At 31.3% G+C, this 20,674-nt stretch overlaps 1 protein-coding gene across 1 annotated transcript; it reads left to right on the top strand.

The window, feature by feature from the left end:
- The first annotated feature begins 3,308 nt into the window (after positions 1-3,308).
- On the top strand, positions 3,309-8,796 carry LOC106763404 (glutaminyl-peptide cyclotransferase-like). The gene is made up of 11 exons (XM_014647604.2): positions 3,309-3,578; positions 5,154-5,210; positions 5,964-5,999; positions 6,143-6,207; positions 6,516-6,579; positions 6,685-6,802; positions 7,059-7,156; positions 7,318-7,388; positions 7,531-7,561; positions 7,753-7,807; positions 8,574-8,796. The coding sequence occupies exons 1-11, from the start codon at positions 3,435-3,437 to the stop codon at positions 8,705-8,707; spliced, it is 873 nt and encodes a 290-aa protein (XP_014503090.1). The 5' UTR covers positions 3,309-3,434; the 3' UTR covers positions 8,708-8,796.
- The last annotated feature ends 11,878 nt before the right edge of the window (positions 8,797-20,674 follow it).

The following is a 20,674-nucleotide window of genomic DNA, read 5'->3' as shown; positions in this document are numbered from 1 at the left end:
CATTTTTGTTTTATATGTATTGGTGAATGCATATGAAAAACTTGGGATATCATGAAAATTACTGATGGTATATCCTATAAGTGGATAATCAATTGTAATTTTCTAAACTTCTTTATTGTATCATGTATGGTAGTTTAACAACCATATTGATTTCTTTTGATTAGTTTAATTTCTAGTAGTAATTTGACAATTATGTTTGATTCTTAAGAACTGTATGAAACTCTTAAATTCATAGTATTTGACAATTGAGTTTGATCACTAGTCATAAAGTTATAAATGGATTTTTTTTTTATATAATTACATACGAATTTATATACATATTAATAAGCGAAAAGATATGAAATGCAAATGAAAATGAGACACAAAAAGGCGTGAGAGTTTTGACCCGAAGTGGACATCCAACCACTTTGGGTCAAACCCTCACAGAGGCCTTACTAATGAATGTATCTGTATGTATATAAACCTATATCTGTTTTTTCTTTTATTCGATGTGGGACTTTGTTTGTATTTATAAGATACATTCATAAGTGTTGCAATGTAAACCAAGAAAGATTATACCTTGACTGCATAGCGACTACATAAACCTTTCTTCTTAAATAAAATCTTGGCAATTCCTAAATAACTAACGAATACTAACAGTAATAATTATGTAATTTTTAGATCAATATAAAATGAAAAGTAATAAAGTCATTCCATCTAAGTAATTTATAGCTTTAAAATAATAATTATAAAATAAAATATTATTGAAAAATTAAATTAATTATATTCAAATACGTTTAGCTAAAAAAGTTAGAAAAATATAGTAATCTGCACAATAAATAATATAAAAAAGAAATGAAAGAGAAGACAATGTTACTTCAAAATAAATATTATAAAGTGAGTTTAGATCTAACTCAATTTCACAAAACTGACTTGTAAGATAAGGTTTACACCTCACTTTTATATATATATATATATATATATATATATATATATTAAAATTTAGTCTTATCTCTAGTCGATATAGAACCTCCAACAATAAACATTATAAAAGACAAAATAAAACATTTCATAAGAAAATAACAAGTACAAGAAAAAATACTTCTAATTCTGTCGAGAAATTTTAAATAAAAATAACGAATCTAATATTAATATTAGTAGCATACACGTTAAATAGTTACATTAAAAAAAATGGGAAACAAAGATCCCAAACCACCAAATATATTGATTTTTTTTTGTTGAGATATAAATTTCATTCCATGAATATTGTGTGGGAAAAATTTGCGTAGAAAAGACGTAAGATAGATGCGGTGTGATAATAGAAAAACACATGTCTAAAAAATGAGATAAACGAAGAAGAAAGTTAGGTGCATGAACAAGAAAAGACAAAAAACGAGGAATCCTGCTTCTGCATGGGACCACTGCCATCACTATTGGACTGAAATTGAGTTTTATTTTTTTTTCTCTGATTTTTGTGTTGAAACTGTTAATGCTCGATGAATTTCTCTGTAATTAAAGATAATTTAACATACATTTCACATTATAGTTAAAGTTACGGAAGAAAGTCACAAAATAAAATTAGTGATAATAAATCACAGTAATAGAATATTATTTTGTTTTATAATGCTTCAAACTAAAACTATCAATTTTTATCCACGGATAAAAATTCATTAACATTTTCACCGATAAAAATTCATTAATAATTATTAATGAATTTTGATTATTAATAATTGTTTAATGATAAATATTATGGTTTGATTTTTTTTTTCTTCTTTTCCCCCACACTTCACTTTTTTTACCTTTTCTCTTCTTCCTTCTATCTTGTAAGTAAGAGGCAATTTTTGGTTTAGCCACCTTCCCTTTTACCAAAATTGTTTTAGTTTTTGTTTTTTATTTTAAATTTTGATTGAGAAATGTGACTGCTTTTTGTTTTTTGGTTTTTTCACACAAATCCTTTTTTTTTTTTATTGTAGGTCTTGGATGTTTGTAAGATTGAAGGAAAAAGTAAAAACTACTTTGCTTTCACATGTATAGTTTTACCAAGATCTATATGATGCTATATTCATTTCAAATTTTTTATAATACAGATTATGCATTACAATAATTATTTTGTTTCACTAAATTTGTATCTAATCATTGGCCAACTAATGTGCTAACCATGTCTTGAGTGCATATATACATTCTTATTCTTATTTTTATTGAGACATTTTATACTAAGCACATTTTATGAGTTTGAATAGCAACTGTGTTTGAATATAATTTGGGGTTTTTTCATTGTTTTTAGACATAGATCGATTTAAATATTTTAATGAGATTATTTTGTTTTACGATCTTATATTATTCATTCAACTACTATATTAATTCAGCTTCTAATGTGCTAACTTTCTAGTAATGTAATTTGTGCTTGCGTTTATATAACATGATTAAGAATTTTGATCTAAAATATAGTATATATTTATACTAATTATCTTTCAATACATTTTGGGATATTTGAATTTTTAGAAATTTCATGTTTCTGAATTTTTTAATAATATATATATATATATATATATATATATATATATATATATATATATATATTGTCTTTACTTGGTTTTTTTTTATGGTAATTATATCATTACGAGAATAAAATATTATTATTTACAACAAAAATATGTAGATAAGTTTTAAGATTTGTTGGTAAAACAATTTTATTTAAGAATTATCTATGGACAAAAATTTATAAATAAATTAGTAAGAGTAAAAATCAAAACTGAGAAGCCCTTGTAACTAACACGAAAGTCGAAAATTAGAGATTTTATTTCATTAGTTAGGTTTACTGAAAAAATTTAAGTGTTTCTGCCTCAAAATATCAAATTTACCCACAAATTTAATCCTTAGGTAATTGATTTTGGCAAAAATCTGTACATATTAATAGGTATTTAAATTCGTCAATAAATTTCTGTATATAATGAAAAACTTATCTACATATTTTTATTTGTATATAATAATCAATAAGTAAATTAAAAATTTCTTATAGTATATTAACTTACTTTCATTAGTTTGAGAATGAAGTAAACATACGAGCTTATGATTTTTCTCAAATATTAAGATATAAAAGAATTTTTATGGCTAACAATAATATAATATATATATATATATATATATATATATATATATATAATCATTTAAAATATGATATTAATAAAATAAAATTAAAATCAATAATAATATAAAAAGTTAATTATAAAAATATTTTATTAATAATATAATAAATAAAGTATGAATATTTTTTAATGTAATAAATTGATATAAACAATACAGATAAAAAAACGTGCGTACCAACGGGTAAGAATTGTTTCGACGAAACACCGACATTTTACACTTGTGAGGTGTATGAGATAGGATTAGCACCAATCATGTAACTCCTTAAATGCGTTCTTCTTTCACGCTTTCACCACAGTCTCACACCTTCCATGGCTGCTCCTCTTCTTCTCTCCCTCATCCTTCTCTTATCAGTCCTTTCGTCGAACAGTTGCTGCGCGTTGGAACACCCAATTTCCTATGCCAACTTCACCATCGTCAATGTCTTCCCTCACGACCCTCAAGCCTTCACCCAGGTCATCCTATTTCTATTCTCTCTTTTCTTCTTTCCATCTTTCAAACTCTTCTTCGGTACGCCGAGACACAAAACCCAAAATGTACTTTACTTTATATGTATATACACAAAAATGAGAGTATAAAATATAACCTAAAATTTGAAGAGAGAAATCAACATATAATTGATTATGTCTTTAAAAGAAAGTATGTTATAACGAGGAATGAATATAAAAACTTAAGTATTTATGTTGGTACTTTTTCTATTAATATTTATGTTTTTATTTATTATAATAATTAAAAAATAAAATATATGTTTTTAGTCTTTATTACAAATTTCTCATCGAATTCTGTGAATTGTTTTAAAATTTAAATAATTTCACTTTTTACTTTTTTTTCTTCTGTTCGATTCAATGTCTCATCTCTAAGTTGGTGATGACTTCGTAACTTTTTTTTTAACATTAATAGAATAGTTTGTGTTAGAAAAAAAAAGAAAGTTTTGCTTTTCATACGTAGATGAATATTTTCATCGACCTTTTAGCTTTTTTTTAAGAAAAAAAAAAATTGTATAAATTTATTAATATTTTCTCTCTAAACCAATTTTAGAAACTATTTTATTTTCTTTAAGAAAACCAACACTGAGAGAGTGAGAAAAGGAGTAAAGAGTTCAGAAAAAGACAAAATTATTATTTATTTAGTAGAGAGAGTTCCACTTAGAAAAATTTGTCTCTTGAATAAGACGAAATAAACATTCTATTTTGAGATTTTTTAATTTATTAATCAGGTTATGTGATAATAATTATATTTGTTTTACAAGTTTAAAAAATATGACTTTTTTTTGTAATTAATATAAACAAAAAAAAATAGTTAATGTAAAATGACAAAAGATATTTATTATTTTCACTTTAAACGTATTAAATAATAATTGAATAATGACCTTCAGTTACATTGATGATTATAACGATGACGGGTTTTTATTAATATAAGTGATAACGTAAAAGTCATTTAGAAATATGATGTTCTCCTTTTTAAACATGTTTTAAATAAAATAATAAAAAACACTTATTATTTTATATTAGTAACAATATCATCTTCTATTAATTGCAAACTCTTATATTTTAATTTTTCAACATTTTAAAACAAATAAGTGACATAATAATCTCATCACCCAAATATAAAAAAGTAAACAAAGAACTAAGACACATTGAAAAACAAAAAGAGTATACATTCTCAATCAAATAAAAACTTAATAGAGTTTAAAATTTAATTAAACCTTAAAAGTATATTTATTTACTTTTCAAATTAAAAAACCTTCATTTTTTTATGTTTTATTTTTCTTAAACCAAAGAACCTAAATGAGAATAAGTTGTGTGGACAAATTGAAAGTTTTCATTGTGTATGTTTAGTATTTTTAAAGCGAAAACTTTATTTAATATTGTCCAATATATTTTTTTTTTCATAGATAGAACTAATTGACACCCTTTCATGTAATTGTGTGAATATTTGGCCTTATGTTGAAGAAAAAGTTTATGTTATTATTAATTATGAAATCCAAAATGTTGATTTGGACATTATTTGATTGTTGTTATTGATTTCAGGGCCTTCTTTATTATGGAAATGACACCTTATTTGAGTCAACTGGCCTTTATGGGCAGGTAAACATTCTCTAATTCATTCTTATCTTATCACCATTTAATTATTTTTAGTTCTTACTTATATTAGTTTAATCCTTTTTAATATTCACTATAAATATTTTAAAATAGTATTTTAATAAATCATAAAATAAAATGTTTTTAAGTATAAACACCAAAGGAAAGTTTTTCAACCACTGGATTATCTCACTTTTAGTTCTTTTTATTTCAAATAGTGATTTCACTCCATATCAATTACTCTTGGATTGAATTTTCCTTCTGAAAAGAATGTATAGTATTTTAAAAAAGATTTATGTTGGAAGATGTGAAATTTGAACTAGTAAATTAAGAGATTATAAGTTGACTTCTGTAATGAAAATGACTTCATAAATTAAAAGAAATAAGAAATAAAATAAAAGATTTCAAATGAGAATTTAAAAGGATAAATTCGTAGATCAAGGATTTAATTACAGTTCGATTATTAAGCTTAAAGCATCATCTTTGTCAGCTTAATGATAAACCCTAATTTTCAGTTAAATAATTTTAATAAAACAAAACAAGTTTTTAAATACATTAAATAAGCTAAAAGTAAGTCCAAAGTCATGTTCTAATTAAAATTTAAAATGTTAATTATTTTAAAAATAAAAAATAATTTTTTTGAAAAATAAATAATTAAAATATTAAATATGAGATAAAAGAGAAAACATTTACTTTTTTTTTTCTAATTAATACTTGTTTTAAAATATCATTTAACCTTTCAATAATTCGTTGTTTCAGTCATCTGTTCGAAAAGTTGCTCTTCTTACTGGAAAGGTACAAATATACTCATTTCTTAAGCTCTTACTATACACTTGTTCCAATTATTAGTTGATTTATATTTCAAATTACTACATTTTATTAAGTTATGCAGTTCAGTGAGAATTATAAATTTTCTAATCATAATTTGTGACATGCAGGTTCAAAATATTCATAAGATGGATGATTCCTTATTTGGGGAAGGTTTAACTCTCCTCAATAACAGGTATTAAAGATAATCACGTTGCATTTTTGTTTTCTATTTATGTCGCGGTTAAGAAAAAATAGTAAGAGAAATATATATATATATATATATATATATATATATATATATATATATATATATAAATTTGTTGTTTTAAAATTTTAGATTGAAATTGATATTTTAGTTTTTTATATTAGCTTTTTCATCAGTGTCAATTATCTTGTTCCTTCTAAAATCCTAAGACTTAAAAAGGAAAAATAAATTATTTTCACTCTAAAATTCGATATATGGATGTATTCTAACACTTATATCCACTGCACTTTATGTAGGTTGTATCAAGTGACTTGGTTGCGCAAAGATGGTTTCATATATGACCCTAAAAATTTGAACCAAGTTTGTTGTTTTAACTTCAATCTCATTTACTTTTTCTATTGTTCATTGCTTACCAAGATTTTTAAACACCCATGCTAAAAGTTAAAGTTAAAAAATTGTATATAGATTGGAACATTTAATCATGATATGAATGATGGTTGGGGTCTGGCAACGGATGGAAAAGTGCTTTTTGGAAGTGATGGCAGTTCAACGTTGTATCAACTTCATCCTCAAACATTTAAAGGTTTGTCGATCTAAATAAAAATTCTGTTAAAAGTTTCACGTCGATTAAAGATAAAGTCAGTTTATAATATATATGTGAAGTTGATTTTTTGAGATTTAGGTCTGATTTTTTGGAATTGAGTTTAGCTATAATCCACGTCTTGACAGTTTCGTTATTTTTCTCTCACTATTTATGTATGCATATTTCTTACCCAAAATTTTTGTGTTCATAATTTGTGATGTATTTAGTGGAATTTACATTGGCATAATTGTTGCAGCTGTATCAAGACATGTTATCTACTATAAGGGTCACCAAGTCTACAATCTCAATGAATTGGAATACATAAATGGTGAAGTTTGGGCAAATGTTTTACCGGTATATGTCTTTCTCTGTTTCATTATAATTTTAAGTTGTTTTGTTTGTGATTTTTTATTGGTGCATAGTCAAATTTGTATTTTTTTCTAATCAATAAATTTGTATTTTTTGTAGTGCACAGTGAAATAGTTTTGTTTGTGATTGACATTTTCTTTGTGTAGACTGATTGCATAGTGAGAATATCTCCCAATGATGGCAGAATTCTTGGATGGATTCTCCTCCAAAATTTAAAGTAATGTTTCTCTTTTTCAGAGCCATTTAAACATAAAATAAGTATTTTAGGAATGAATAGTTTAAAAAATCATTTATTGAAGTATATAAAAACAGAAAATTTCTTTATTCATTAGTTGCTTAATTTGGTCTATTATACGCAGGAAGGAACTTGTAGATGCTGGAGAGATCAATGTAAGGAGTTTATTCTTTTGATATTAAGAGATAATATTTATTGTATATATGTTGCACTTTCATAATGTTACTATTATATAAAAACATGTTATATGAAAACAAAATGTTACTCTAATTTCATTTTCGAAATAAAAAATAATAATTAAAGTTGGTATTGTTGCACTTATATTCATATATCTTTCATCTTTAAGGAGAATGATGTTTTGAATGGGATAGCATGGGATGGTGAGCAGAAGCGTGTATTTGGTACGTTCTTTTCTTCTAATTATTAATTTATCGATTTGAAATTTGTTATTCTAACATTTAGATGTATAAAAAGTATGCCAAATGGGGTGTGAAATGAAAGTTATACTTGTATTATTCAAATTGAAAATAATAAATATTACATTCTAGATTAATCAGGGGAATTTATTAGAAATATATAAGTCCAGTTATACATGAGTTAAATATCAATAGTAACAAATCAAATAAAAGGGGAAAAATATTTATTAATATATAGATAAAATCTAACTATTTGATTTAATACATTTCAATTATCCTTCATATTTAGTACAAACTCTTAAATAATTTTACTTACCTAAAAGTAAATTTTTGTAGTTACTACAGATATTTATTTCTCAGTAAAAATGTACTTTTATTAACTTGACTTATAGATTTATAACTTTTTTGAAAAAAAAAAGTGAAAATTGCTAGTTTTATTTGTAACAAGAGTTCAAAAAATTTGTTATTATGTTTTTATGCTAAAAATATTAATAGTCTTATAATTTACTATATAATTTTAAATTTATATATAGATAAGTTATTATTTTCTTTATTATATTATAATTGATTATATTTTTATGACAACATTATCTCATCAAATTTAAAGAATATGCAAATACAATTTATATGCTTTTTATTGTTGAGTGGGCTTTTTCCTTTCCATCTAGGAATTCCTAAGAAGCACGAATAATGGAAAATTAATGTTCTTACCGTTTATCGTATTGAATTTGAAACATGTGTTTTGTTGCAGTAACTGGAAAATTGTGGCCAAAGTTGTATGAAATCAAGGTTAATCCTATAAAGACAGCCATTGATGAAGGAACCATTAAGGAACTTTGCTTGCCGGAGCCTTATTATCCACCGCAAGGAGCTCAAACTCAATAGACGAAATATGTGCTTAAGCAAAATCAAAGACCTTAACTTAGTTGATGACTTTTAAATTCGCTATGGAATAAATGTAAGATAGAAGATACTTTGACATTAAATAAATAAATTTGTATGTTTATCTTTTATTTATTATTAGATTAAATATGTATTTTTGTTTTCAAATTATTTTTAAAAGTTGACTTTTTTTTTTTAGATTTAGGTAAATCTGATTGTCTTGTTATTGAAGTAGGCAAACAAAATTTAAATTGCTTTTATAGGTTATATAGGCAACCTTACACGAATTTAAATGAAAAAGTCGTGTAAAAAGTGTACGAGTTTAGTTTTGAACAATTTTAAAAGGTGAAATCGTATATCCTATACATATTTTTTCATTTGTAATGGATTTCAAGAAGTTGAATCGATTACGTAATCACTATAAGAAGATATTAACGACGGTTAAAATTCATCCGTAATACGTAAAATTCGTTGATAAATTATAATTATCGACGACAAAAAATTCGTTAGTAAAATAGTTGTCAATAAGTTTTGTTAACAATTTTTTTTGTCCCTGAATATCGCAATCTGGTTCATTTTTTTCTTTCGCTCTCATTCTTCTGCTCTCTTTCTTCTTTATTTTTTTTACCAATACAAAAGAATGAACACATTAAAGACAGTGATAACTTTGGTTTTGGTTGAACTTAGAGCAAACAACATGACATTGTGCGATGATGATAGTGTGCGGTTGTGGCAGTGTGCGGTGGTGATAATGCGTGGTTGCATCGTTCCGTGAAATAGGAAGAATAAAGGCGGCCTAGTTGAACCAAGGTGGAGGTGACCTGCTGAATGGCGACGACCTTACTTAACGGAGATGGAGGCGATCTTGATTTGAAGTTGCAACGGTCTAAGCTCGGGAAGTAGGAGAAGGGGAACACCTTTTAATTGCCTCGCACAAAGAGGCTGAACACTTGTGAAAGAGGAAAAAAATAAACAGTGTCTATATCTCGCACAAAGAGAGGAAAACTGGGTAGGAAAATTCTCGCTCATTTTACCAACGAATTTTCTATAGTTTAGTGAAATATACATTACCCACAGGTTTTAGTGATAGATTTTTTCGTTAATGAGTTAAATACGCATTATCTATGGATTTATCGATGAATTTTTTCGTTAGCAAATGTAATACACATTACCGATGAAATTTATCGACAAATTTTTCCGTTAATAAATGTAATACACATTAACGAAAGATTTACCGACAAATTTTTTTCGTCGATAATAAATTTGTTAGTAAAATCCATTAGAAATTCAAATATATCGACAAATTTATTTTCATCGGAAAAAAAAATCTGTAGGTAATTTAAAATTTTTTTGTGCTAAAATCATTAGGGGCACACGACTTCAATGTGTAATCCATTAGATATTTATTGTAATTGATTACCAGTATATGTAATTTGAATGACAAGGCATTGCAATTGATTACAAAAATGTTGTAATCAATTACTAGTGGAAAAAGGTTGTAACATAGTTTATGTATCTATTGATAATGTGATCTTTAGTTTATGGTTTGTACCCACATTATAAGGTATCTAAGTGTATAATTAAGTAATAAAATAACCTCAGCATGCCACATAAGATAATCTTAAACGACCTTTTGTCCAATTTAACGGCAAACCTCTATTTGATTCAATTTTACAAAAATAAGGACACAATTGAAACCCCGAAAAAGAAGAGAACCTATTTGAGATTTTGGACAAAAACAGAGACTAAAGTGACATTAAACCTAATAAAATAAAAACATGATACCATTAAATTTAAGAGGGCCCTAGTGGCTCAAAGTGATGGCGTAGATAATCCATGTCGTCTTCAAGTTGTGAAACTTGAGCATCAATGTTGTAAAATTTATTCCCAACAAATGCTCGAAGATCACAAATCTCATTATAAATTGACTGAGCATAATCTTATTTTTGAACTCATAGTCCATCTACGTTTTTAACAAAACCAAAGGAACAAATAACTCTAGTCCCAATTTTGAAAGACCTTTTAACTGGTACATAAGGCTCACTATCAAGAGGAACTTCAAAATGCTCCATAAATTTGGTAATGAGTTTGGGATATGGTAGAGGAGCATTGTCTTGTAATGCCTTTCTCATTCAATGTTTGATGAGATGAGCTCACTTAATGTCCCTTGAAGTAAAAGGTGTCCACATCAAAATTAGATCTTTTTTTGTCGCTTGTGCAAGTTAGTTGAACGAGGAACCAAAATGTAACATATAATATAGTGAATTATTCTACTGTCAATCTTTATCAACCTAACAAGTATTATACCTATAGTGTTTGCATTCGAGTTACTGTTGAAATGCTTTTTGGTCGCACAAAAGATCAACAAGCTCAGTTTTTCCACTAATGTAATATAGGGGTCAACCAAGGATTAATGCAAAGACTCGGCAAAAATTAAGTTCAAAGTGTAAAGTTGAAATCCTATTATTTATTTACTAATTATTACTACTAAGCAAGGTGGGCAAAAAGAAATGAAATTGAAATTTAGAAGGAAAGAATTAATAACAATACATGTTTAAAGAAAAGAAGAATGAGAATAAGGAAATAAAACCTAAACTAAAGCACTGAAGAGATGGAATTTGTTTATACTCAAAACAAAATCTAAACTAAATGTATATGCTTTACTATGAAAAAGGAAACAAGGAATAAACTTAAAAAACAAAAAACAAAGAATACTCAATACTAAATTCATAAAATCTATTCACAGAGTTAAAAACAAAGCATCAGAATTCGAATGTTGAAAATAAAAGAATCAGGAACAAGAATGCAAATCAAATTAACAAGAAACACCTAAACTAATGAACAAGAGGTACAAAAAAATGTAAGAAAATATAAAGTAGTATAAACTAAATGGATTATGTGAGATTAAACAATTGAAACCAAAATAGAATGGAAACAACATATAAAGATATACTAAAACTGGTCCAACTATACAATTGAGTCAGTGAATCCTAATAGCTTTTCAAAAATACATTTTGACAATGATAAGCAAGCCCACTTTGGGGTTTTGGAGGTTCTGTTACAAAATCTTAAACTAGTTATTCTTATCCACTCAATCAAAACCAGCAAAAAAAAATTCATGACTATGAAAATCTAGCTAATGAAATCTACAGTAAAACTAACAACCACAATACAAATTTAGAAAGTAATAGACGAAGAAAATAAATGTTGGAAATTAACACTAGAAACATAAAAGAAATAACAACTCAAAATAACAAGGAACTGTAAATTGCACAAATTCAAGTCTCCAAAGCATCAGAAATTGAAACAAACTTCAACTAAACTATCCAAAACAATTAACAAGTTCAAATCTCAAATGAATCAAGAGAAAACCTTAAAATTGCATCAAATCAAAACTAGAAACCATAACAGAGTAGTATAATTGAAATTTATTCAAAGGAAAATGGAAATTACACTGATAGAAAGGAACTGAGTCAACCACAGGCTATTACCACCGTGATTTCCTTATCAAAATCCAAAGAATCCAAAATCTACACTACGAAATGTGCATAAACCCTAAAATCGCGAACTCAGATCGTCACTCTTGTGTGGAGTTTGTCACCCTTCGCGATACACACTCAAAGTTATTTACAAACCCCTCTTTTATAGGGTGAAAATTAAAGGGAAAAGGGAAAAAGGGAAGAAACCTTCGACACTTCACTTTACTTCAATCGGACGACCTATGTGGTTTGCTCGCTCTCAATGCATCTTATCCCTCCGGTCATCTTGATCTTCCTCGTCAGTTTTAACTCTCCTCTAGTTCAACTTCATTGGGTAAGTGGCATTTGGGCATGAGTTCGTCTTTTCTCTTCTCTCTTCTCGCACAGGAGCCCTAGCACGAAGGAGTTTTCTCTCATTTGGAACCTTGCTCGAGGGTTGCTATTGGAAAATGAACCTGGAGCTCAAACTATTCCTAGGGGCGGTAGTAGCGCACCAAAACGGTGTCATTCAAATAAATCCGCAAGCCCAATTAGTGCAGCCCAATTCCATGCTAACAACTTTTTGAGTGTTGCTTCCTTCACCTCCACCCTTGCTCCCTCCACCTCCCCAACTCTCTTAAAATAAAATTTAATTACAAAAATAACTTTTTTTACTATTAACTTTATCTATTTACATTAACGAAAATGTTTGTTTAACACCATCTTTTGACACAAATTTGACATCGGCTGACGTGTCAAATTTGTATTGGATGGCTGAAGCTCATTAAAAAATTGCATTTGAAAAAGCACAGAAGGGTAGAATTGGAAATGTGATGATGGTATGAAAATTGAATTTGGCGGTTTCATTTTTCATCTTCCTTCAGTTTCATTCTGAGCATTGTTCTTCTTTCTCATTCTCCCATTCGCATCTCTCCCATTCGCCCTGTCTCCATTCTCCTCTCCCATTCGCTTTTCCCATTTGGCCTCTCTCCATTCGCCTGTCCCATTCGCGTCTCTTCCATTCTGAGCATCCTTCGTCTCTCCATTCCGGTGGCTTTGTTCATCGAAAGGCGTCATCTCAAGGAAAAGTGGTCTTTTGCATTGACTCTCTACCGGTAAGTTTTCTTTCGCGTTTTGGGTGTGTATGGCGTTTGGCGTTGTGACACCCGGGCACTGACGAGGGCGGGGAGTGATCGCCGGTGCAAGAAGCATGGTGCAGGGGGCACGGACAAGGAGCGGCTCCTGGCAGGCTTCGAGTGGAAGGGGCACATGGACGAATCGAACATACACCGGAATGAGAGGGATCGGGAGACTGTATAGGTATGGGACTATATAGTTGAAGGATAGCTTAAAGGAATTGATTTGACTACCCATATCACCAAAATGCATTTACTTTTCGGTAGCCCAACCCATAAGAACTCCATGGTTAAGCNTGCTTATCCTGGAGTAATTCTGGGATGGGTGACCTTTCGGGAAGTTTTCCCGGAAAGTGTGCGAGTGAGGACAAAGCACACTGGAAAGTCTCGTGGTGATGTGTGGGGGCAGTCAACAGTCCCTGTAAGTTGCCGGGGCGTTACAGATGGTATCAGAGCCAGGTTCTCTCCCAGTACGGTGTGGTTCGAGGACGAACCAGACGGAAGCTAGTGGGCATGTGACACCCGGGCACTGACGAGGGCGGGGAGTGATCACCGGTGCAAGAAGCATGGTGCAGGGGGCACGGACAAGGAGCGGCTCCTAGCAGGCTTCGAGTGGAAGGGGCACATGGACGAATCGAACATACACCGAAATGAGAGGGATCGGGAGACTGTATAGGTATGGGACTATACAGTTGAAGGATAGCTTAAAGGAATTGATTTGNCTACCCATATCACCAAAATGCATTTACTTTTCGGNAGCCNAACCCATAAGAACTNCATGGTTAAGCGTGNTTANCCTGGAGNAATTCTGGNATGGGTGACCTTNNGGGAAGTTTTCCCGGAAAGTGTGCGAGTGAGGACAAAGCACACTGGAAAGTCTCGTGGTGATGTGTGGGGGCAGTCAACAGTCCTTGTAAGTTGCCGGGGCGTTACAGGCGTTGTGGGTAAAGACCTGTGTGCGAGTGAGGACAAAGCACACTGGAAAGTCTCGTGGTGATGTGTGGGGGCAGTCAACAGTCCTTGTAAGTTGCCGGGGCGTTACAGGCGTTGTGGGTGTGTTCCCTTTTACGTTTTCTTTCGCGTTTGGCCTTTTGGGTGTGTTTTGCTATGTGGCTCTGTTTCTTGTTTTGGGTGGAACCATAGTTTATTGTTTTTTATCTTAGGTTTTTGTGTGTTGTGAACCCTAATGTACCATTGATTTATCGTGCAGTTGAAATGGCGTCCGGTAACCCTAAGGTAAGTTGAAGTTTAGGTATTAGTTATAGTTGTGATTTTTTATGGTTAGTAATAATAATGTTGTCTATCTTTTGTAGTGGAGGGTCCGTACATCTATGGATTCATCAATTGTTATTGAAATGAATCGTTTTATGAGAAAAGACCATGTACAACGAATTGCGATGACACCATTTAGGTGGTGTGTGTACCTACGTGAGGTTGTGGACGTTAACTGCGAGTTATTAAAGGTTATGGTATGTAGGTGGACAGGACATGATGTTAGCTTTAGGTTGAGTCATCAATTGGTTCCTTTTACAGTTTTAGATGTTTTCATGACGACTGGTTTAGGTATAGGGGGTTTAGAAATCCCGTTTGATGAATGTATAGAAGGTTTGGTTGGAGAAATGTTTAATAAAAAAAGCACAACTTTGGAAGACTTGGTTGACATGTTTAATGTGATTGTTTTGGATGAAACCACAAAAGTTGATGTTGTTTGTAGGTTGTATATATTTGTGTGCTTGGTTGTCTTGTTCTTTCCTAGGAAGTCTAAGATAGTTGTTAATATGCCATCAAAAGTCTTAGATGACCTAGATAGTCTTTGTTTATATGATTGGGCTACTGGTGTACATAAACACCTTGTTGATAGTTTGAATAAAGGAATGAAAAAAATAATGGGTGGAGGTATCAGAAGCTCACTGAGTCTAAGTGGCAATGTCGCTGTATTACAGGTACAAATCTTTGTAGTTGTTTAAGTGAATGAATAGAATGTTTTACATTTTGATTTATGTGTGACTGAAAATTTGTTTAATATTGTAGGCTTAGGCAGTAGAGAGATTTTCCTTGGATGGTAATCGAATTCATAGGGATTTCCCTCATATGTTGCGTTGGTTCCGCTATAAGGCACGGTCATATGAAAATATTGATAATATTTTTCGGACTGGAGAAGTAAGTATTTCATGTAAGTTTTGTATAAATATTGATGATTTGAATGTACTGTTTAATTTGTTTGCATGTCTTGTAGTTTAAGTTGGAGTGGTATGTTGGCGAGCGTGTGCGTGACATGCCCGAAATCAAAGCTGCTTTTCAGCTTTTTGATGGAGGGATAGGTCTAGCGCAATTGCCAAAACGATGTAGAGTTGAGGAAGGTGATGATGATAGCTCCGATGATGGCACCTTTGAAGCAAAGCTTGAGGAGACATTGAAGAAAAACAATGAAGAAATGATGGCCTTGAATTCAAGGCTAGCTTTTTTGACCAATGAGCTATTTAAAATTCGTCGAATTCCAATTTTCAATGAAAAAGTGTTCCATGAACAAGGTTTTGGTGGAGGTGTAGAACAAGGTGTGGGTGGAGGTGCTGAAGATGTGTTGAGCGAAGGTGTTGCTGGAGCTGATGAAAAGGGGGTGGGTGGAGCTGGTGAAGATGTGTTGAATGAAGAAGTTGTTGGTGGAAGTGATGGAGAACCTTTGGGTGGAGGTGGTGAAGAAGTGTTGAATGAAGAAGGTGAAGGAGTTGTCTTGGATGAAGTAACCGGAAAAGAAATTCAGATTATTGTTGAAATTGATGACAATGATGTGGATGTCGAACAAGCAGATGCACCGGAAGCATTGGTTGTCATCCCTCTGCGTGCTATTGGTGGTGATCCAAGGTGTAGCGTCAATGCTGACCACCTGTACATCGCCGCCAGCGTAAGAGATAGACAACCACAAAGGTAATTAAGTATAATTTAGTTTTTTTAAGTTGCAACGTCATATTTTTTGAATTGAAAAATTCTTTTTTTTTATCAGGATTGTTTGTGAAATAATTGGGCAGACCCTGAACTCAACTTCCCTTCAGACTTTAGCGCCTTACCAATATGTTGATAACATGGTAAGTTTTTTGGTAACTTGTGTTGATTTGTAATGTACATATTCATTTTAAGTAATTCTTCAATTTTGAATGTTTAGGTGGTGCTATTTGCTGCTACCGTATTTATGCACTTTGAGAGAAGGACCACTGGGGTTGTGAAGAAGATTCTTTTTAGTTCATTATATGCGGTAATTTGTTTGTAATTGGTTTGTGAGATGGTTTAATTGATTGTTGGAATAATGTGTTAGGTATGTTTGATTTGAACCTACTCGCAGGACCTTATACTCGATGATTTTAGGAGAATGGCAAAAAATCGTCGTGTGTTCAGTCTTCATAACTACAGTAGTTGTTTGCATGCCGGACACTTTGGACTTCAAGACATTGCAACAGCTGACTTTGTGAGTGAGGTTTATTTTTCGTTGTGTTTGTGGTGGTATTTGACATGTAGTTGTTGTTGATGTATTTACTTTCCTTTTGTTTGTTTGTAGCTGTTTCTTCCTTTTTGCCATGATTACCATTGGTGGTGCTATGTAGTTAAAATTAGCACATTAACCATATATGTTCTTGACTCTTTGGGGAAGGGCATAAGAAACCGAAGAAAGATTGACACAGTTGTGGTATGTTTTACCTCATTTAATACTGATATTGACTATAATTTAATAATGTATTGTTAACCTGTTATTGTAATTTGTACTTTGTAGGCTGAAAACCTTGCTCGTTTTTTTTACATCTTGTACAACAGACCGGAAGGGAGTATAGGACCTTTGTCTGTTGTACATGCAAAAATCCCATCCCAACCTAACCTGTAAGTTGTGATAGGTCTTTAATTTACAAATATGGTGTTGTAAATGATGTGATTTGTCAAAAGTGGTTGATGTTATCTTTATATTGTTTCAGACATAACTGTGCAGTTATAATGTTAAAAGCTATGGAAATTTGGGATGGAGAGGATAAATACAATGGGAAAAGTATGCCACTGTATACGAATGTAAGTCATAATATGATTTTCATTATTGTTTGATGATTGGGTTGACCTGACAATATCAATGTTTTCATTTCAGGAGGAATTGCTTGCTTTTAGAAAGCAATATGTAGTTGATTGAATCCTGGACGACGAAAACATAAGATTACTAGATTCGCTTTCGGTGTATGGGTTTTTGTAGGATAGTTGTCCTGTGTTCAAATGTAGTGAACATTGTAAAAAACATTATTGTTTATGGAGACTATGTATTTTTAATATATAGAAACACATTTTACAAATTCTTATATGAATAAGAAATATGATTTCTACCTTGTTTATGTTCAATGCACAAGGATGTTGTAATCGTTAACGCGTGTGTGTTTGTAATCGTTTATATATTTGAAGACATTGTACAAATGATTATTGCAATACAACGATTGATTTTGAAGATTGGTTATGTGCAATGTTGAAATAATTGTTGATTGATGATTGATGTCCAGGTTTTAGTGTAATCTGCCACAAAAAGCACTCTTGTAATCGTTTACAATAGGCTTGTAATCGATTACGCTAGCCATAATGCAATTTTGGACATCCTGTTGAACTGAAGGAGCCATCTATGGCAACATGGGGGACCACTGGTCATTTTGGGTGTTTTTGAAGACAACTTGACTTGTTTTTGGTACAAGTGTGAGTATAAGGTTTGATGTGATGGTTGGGACACCCCATGATGTAGAGGGGTCCCACCCAGGGTGATGACATGAACCTTGGTGAGTTTTACTGTAATCTTCCACAAAAAGTACTCTTGTAATCGTTTAAAATAGGCTTGTAATCGATTACGCGAGCCATAATGCAATTTTGGACATCCTGTTGAACTGAAGGAGCCACCTGTGGCAACGTGGGGGACCACTGGTCATTTTGGGTGTTTTTGAAGACAACTTGACTTGTTTTTTGTACAAGCGTGAGTGTAGGGTTTGATGTGATGGTTGGTTGGGACACCCCATGATGTAGAGGGGTCTCACCTAGGGTGATGACATGAACCTTGGTGAGTTTTAGTGTAATTTGCCACAAAAAGTACTCTTGTAATCGTTTACAATAGGCTTGTAATCGATTACGCGAGCCATAATGCAGTTTTGGACATCCTGTTGAACTGAAGGAGCCACATGTGGCAACGTGGGGGACCACTGGTCATTTTGGGTGTTTTTGAAGGAAAGTAGACTGCTTTGACAAAATAAATAGTGGTGAATTCATTCATCTCAAAACAATGATTACAATAACAACATTACATTAGATCTTACTAAATTATAAAAGTGCACAATAACAACATTGAAACTTGAATACAATTACAGTCATCCAATAACCAGTCTCAGAGCTGATAACATACTATTACAGTACTCCATTAAAGTAATTTTTCCCCTTCACTACAAAAGATAAATTAAAGCATACGTAAATTAATCTATTAATTGTCTGCCTGTTTGGATGATGATGACGGTTGGTCTGCTTCTGTGGATGATGATGACGGTAAGTCAGTTGGCCGAACAAATTTGCGGAGGATGGCATCCACATTGTCATTGTTTTCTGCCCACATCGGAAGTCGAATGATAGGTTTTGGCGTTTCCTTCAGCAGGTCAACTGATGGATGACAAATGTCAGGTGGAAAAACCTTCACAATGTTGCGGTGAACGATATTGAGGTAGTGGTTGTTCCCATATGCACAGAAGGATTTCACCTAATAGAACAGTAGGAAATTAAGAACTAGTTAAATATGAAATAAAAAATAACAAATCACAACAACTGTAATCAGTAATAAAATTTTAAATGAAGTACTTAATGAATGGTTTACAAGATTGAGTATGATGACGGATCCAACTCGAATATTGTCTCCAAATTGAGGATCTTCAAAGAACTTTAGGGTGCAATGAAGCCTTCCTGACAGCGGACGGGTCCTTCTCACAGTGACTGAATTATTATTTTATTATTTATTTTTTAAGATAATATCAATGGAAAAAAAAATGCCTTTACAGTCAAAAACATGTCTCCCAGACCAGTGGGCTTGCACTCCTTTACTAAGCAAGCAACAATTGGAAGGATCTCAAATTTTTTGGCCTCTTTAAGTGGAGTAACGTTCTCCATCTTTCCCTCTTTAACAAGACCTGCAATTCTCAAAATAAGCGGCATAAACAAATATATTGTTGAAGTTGATTGTTGACCAGTATTATATGAACAGGTCATGTACCATGGTGTTCAATAAACATTTCTTCCCATTTCCATGCGTTGGAGTTGAAATCTCTTTCATATGTTGCCTGAGCAACATCATTAGCAAATTCTTGTGTGGATTTGTGGTCCTCAGGATTTTTCCTATTGAGGATGGCAACTTGAACATTACCCGTAGGGCCAGGTATAAGGGACGAAGAAGCATCACACTTTTTAAGAAATGACTCTAGGACATCATCATCTTACACAAGGTCTTCCCATGCATCCATGGTAATCCTTTGATAACCTGCAACAATATGGAATCCAGTTGAACATAACAACAACAATAGAAAGCAAGTTTAATGAAAAAAAAAATAACGAAAATTAATAAGTAACTAATCTCACAAATAGATTGAAGTATTCCACCAAATAAGATGGGTATGAGCGAGATATATAAAGACCTCTCTGCACCCAACAATTTTTATGATTAAAATATAATATTATAAGTTTAACTGATTTGATGTTGGTTTTAATGATGGTACATTACTTGATGAACGGGCCCCTCACTTTATGTCACAAATTGATGAAAGAAGAAGTGTAATAACTTGCTTGAATGACCTTGCATTAAATGTTTGGAATGGAAAGTGAACTTCATTAATTGTGGGAAAGGAGAGAGAAAAACTTTTTCATGACAGAATTAAATGCACCCATCCTTAATGATATCAAATGAAAAGAACTTTTCATAGTCAATGTGAGTTACAAATGCTTTGTATTCCTTGCTACACACACTTATTCCCTCCAAAACGTTGTCTCTTTCTTCCATAACTTCTTCAACGACCAACCTATCTTCATTGAAGGCAAAGTGTTGATTGCCCAGGTGTTGCGTTTGGTGAAGAGTTCTTTAAGTTCATTTAAGGAGGAGAGGCAAAGTCCTTGGCAGGAGTTTGGTGAGTACCCCAACAATTTCACTTAAGGGTCCTTGTAGGTATGACTATGTTTTTCACATTTAAGAAGCCACTTCATTTGATTTCTACTTTTTTATATAATTTGTACTTATTAAATTATATTTTTTGATTTAAAATTAATAAAATTTTATACCACTTGACAATTTTGGAATTTTGAAAAAAATGTGTTATACTTTTTATGATCAGTTTGTGTTCATA

Source organism: Vigna radiata, chromosome 1 (assembly GCF_000741045.1).
Source record: "Vigna radiata var. radiata cultivar VC1973A chromosome 1, Vradiata_ver6, whole genome shotgun sequence".
NCBI lineage: Eukaryota > Viridiplantae > Streptophyta > Magnoliopsida > Fabales > Fabaceae > Vigna > Vigna radiata.
The sequence above is the reverse complement of the archived record's forward strand: the minus strand, read 5'-3'. Positions and strand labels throughout refer to the sequence as shown.

Bases quoted from the DNA above. Each gene is read 5' to 3' on its own strand.
- LOC106763404 (XM_014647604.2), top strand. From the start codon at position 3,435: ATGGCTGCTCCTCTTCTTCTCTCCCTCATCCTTCTCTTATCAGTCCTT. The intron at 6,000-6,142 runs GTACAAATATAC...TGTGACATGCAG, and splicing joins TTGCTCTTCTTACTGGAAAG to GTTCAAAATATTCATAAGAT. The intron at 7,562-7,752 runs GTAAGGAGTTTA...TTCATCTTTAAG, and splicing joins TAGATGCTGGAGAGATCAAT to GAGAATGATGTTTTGAATGG.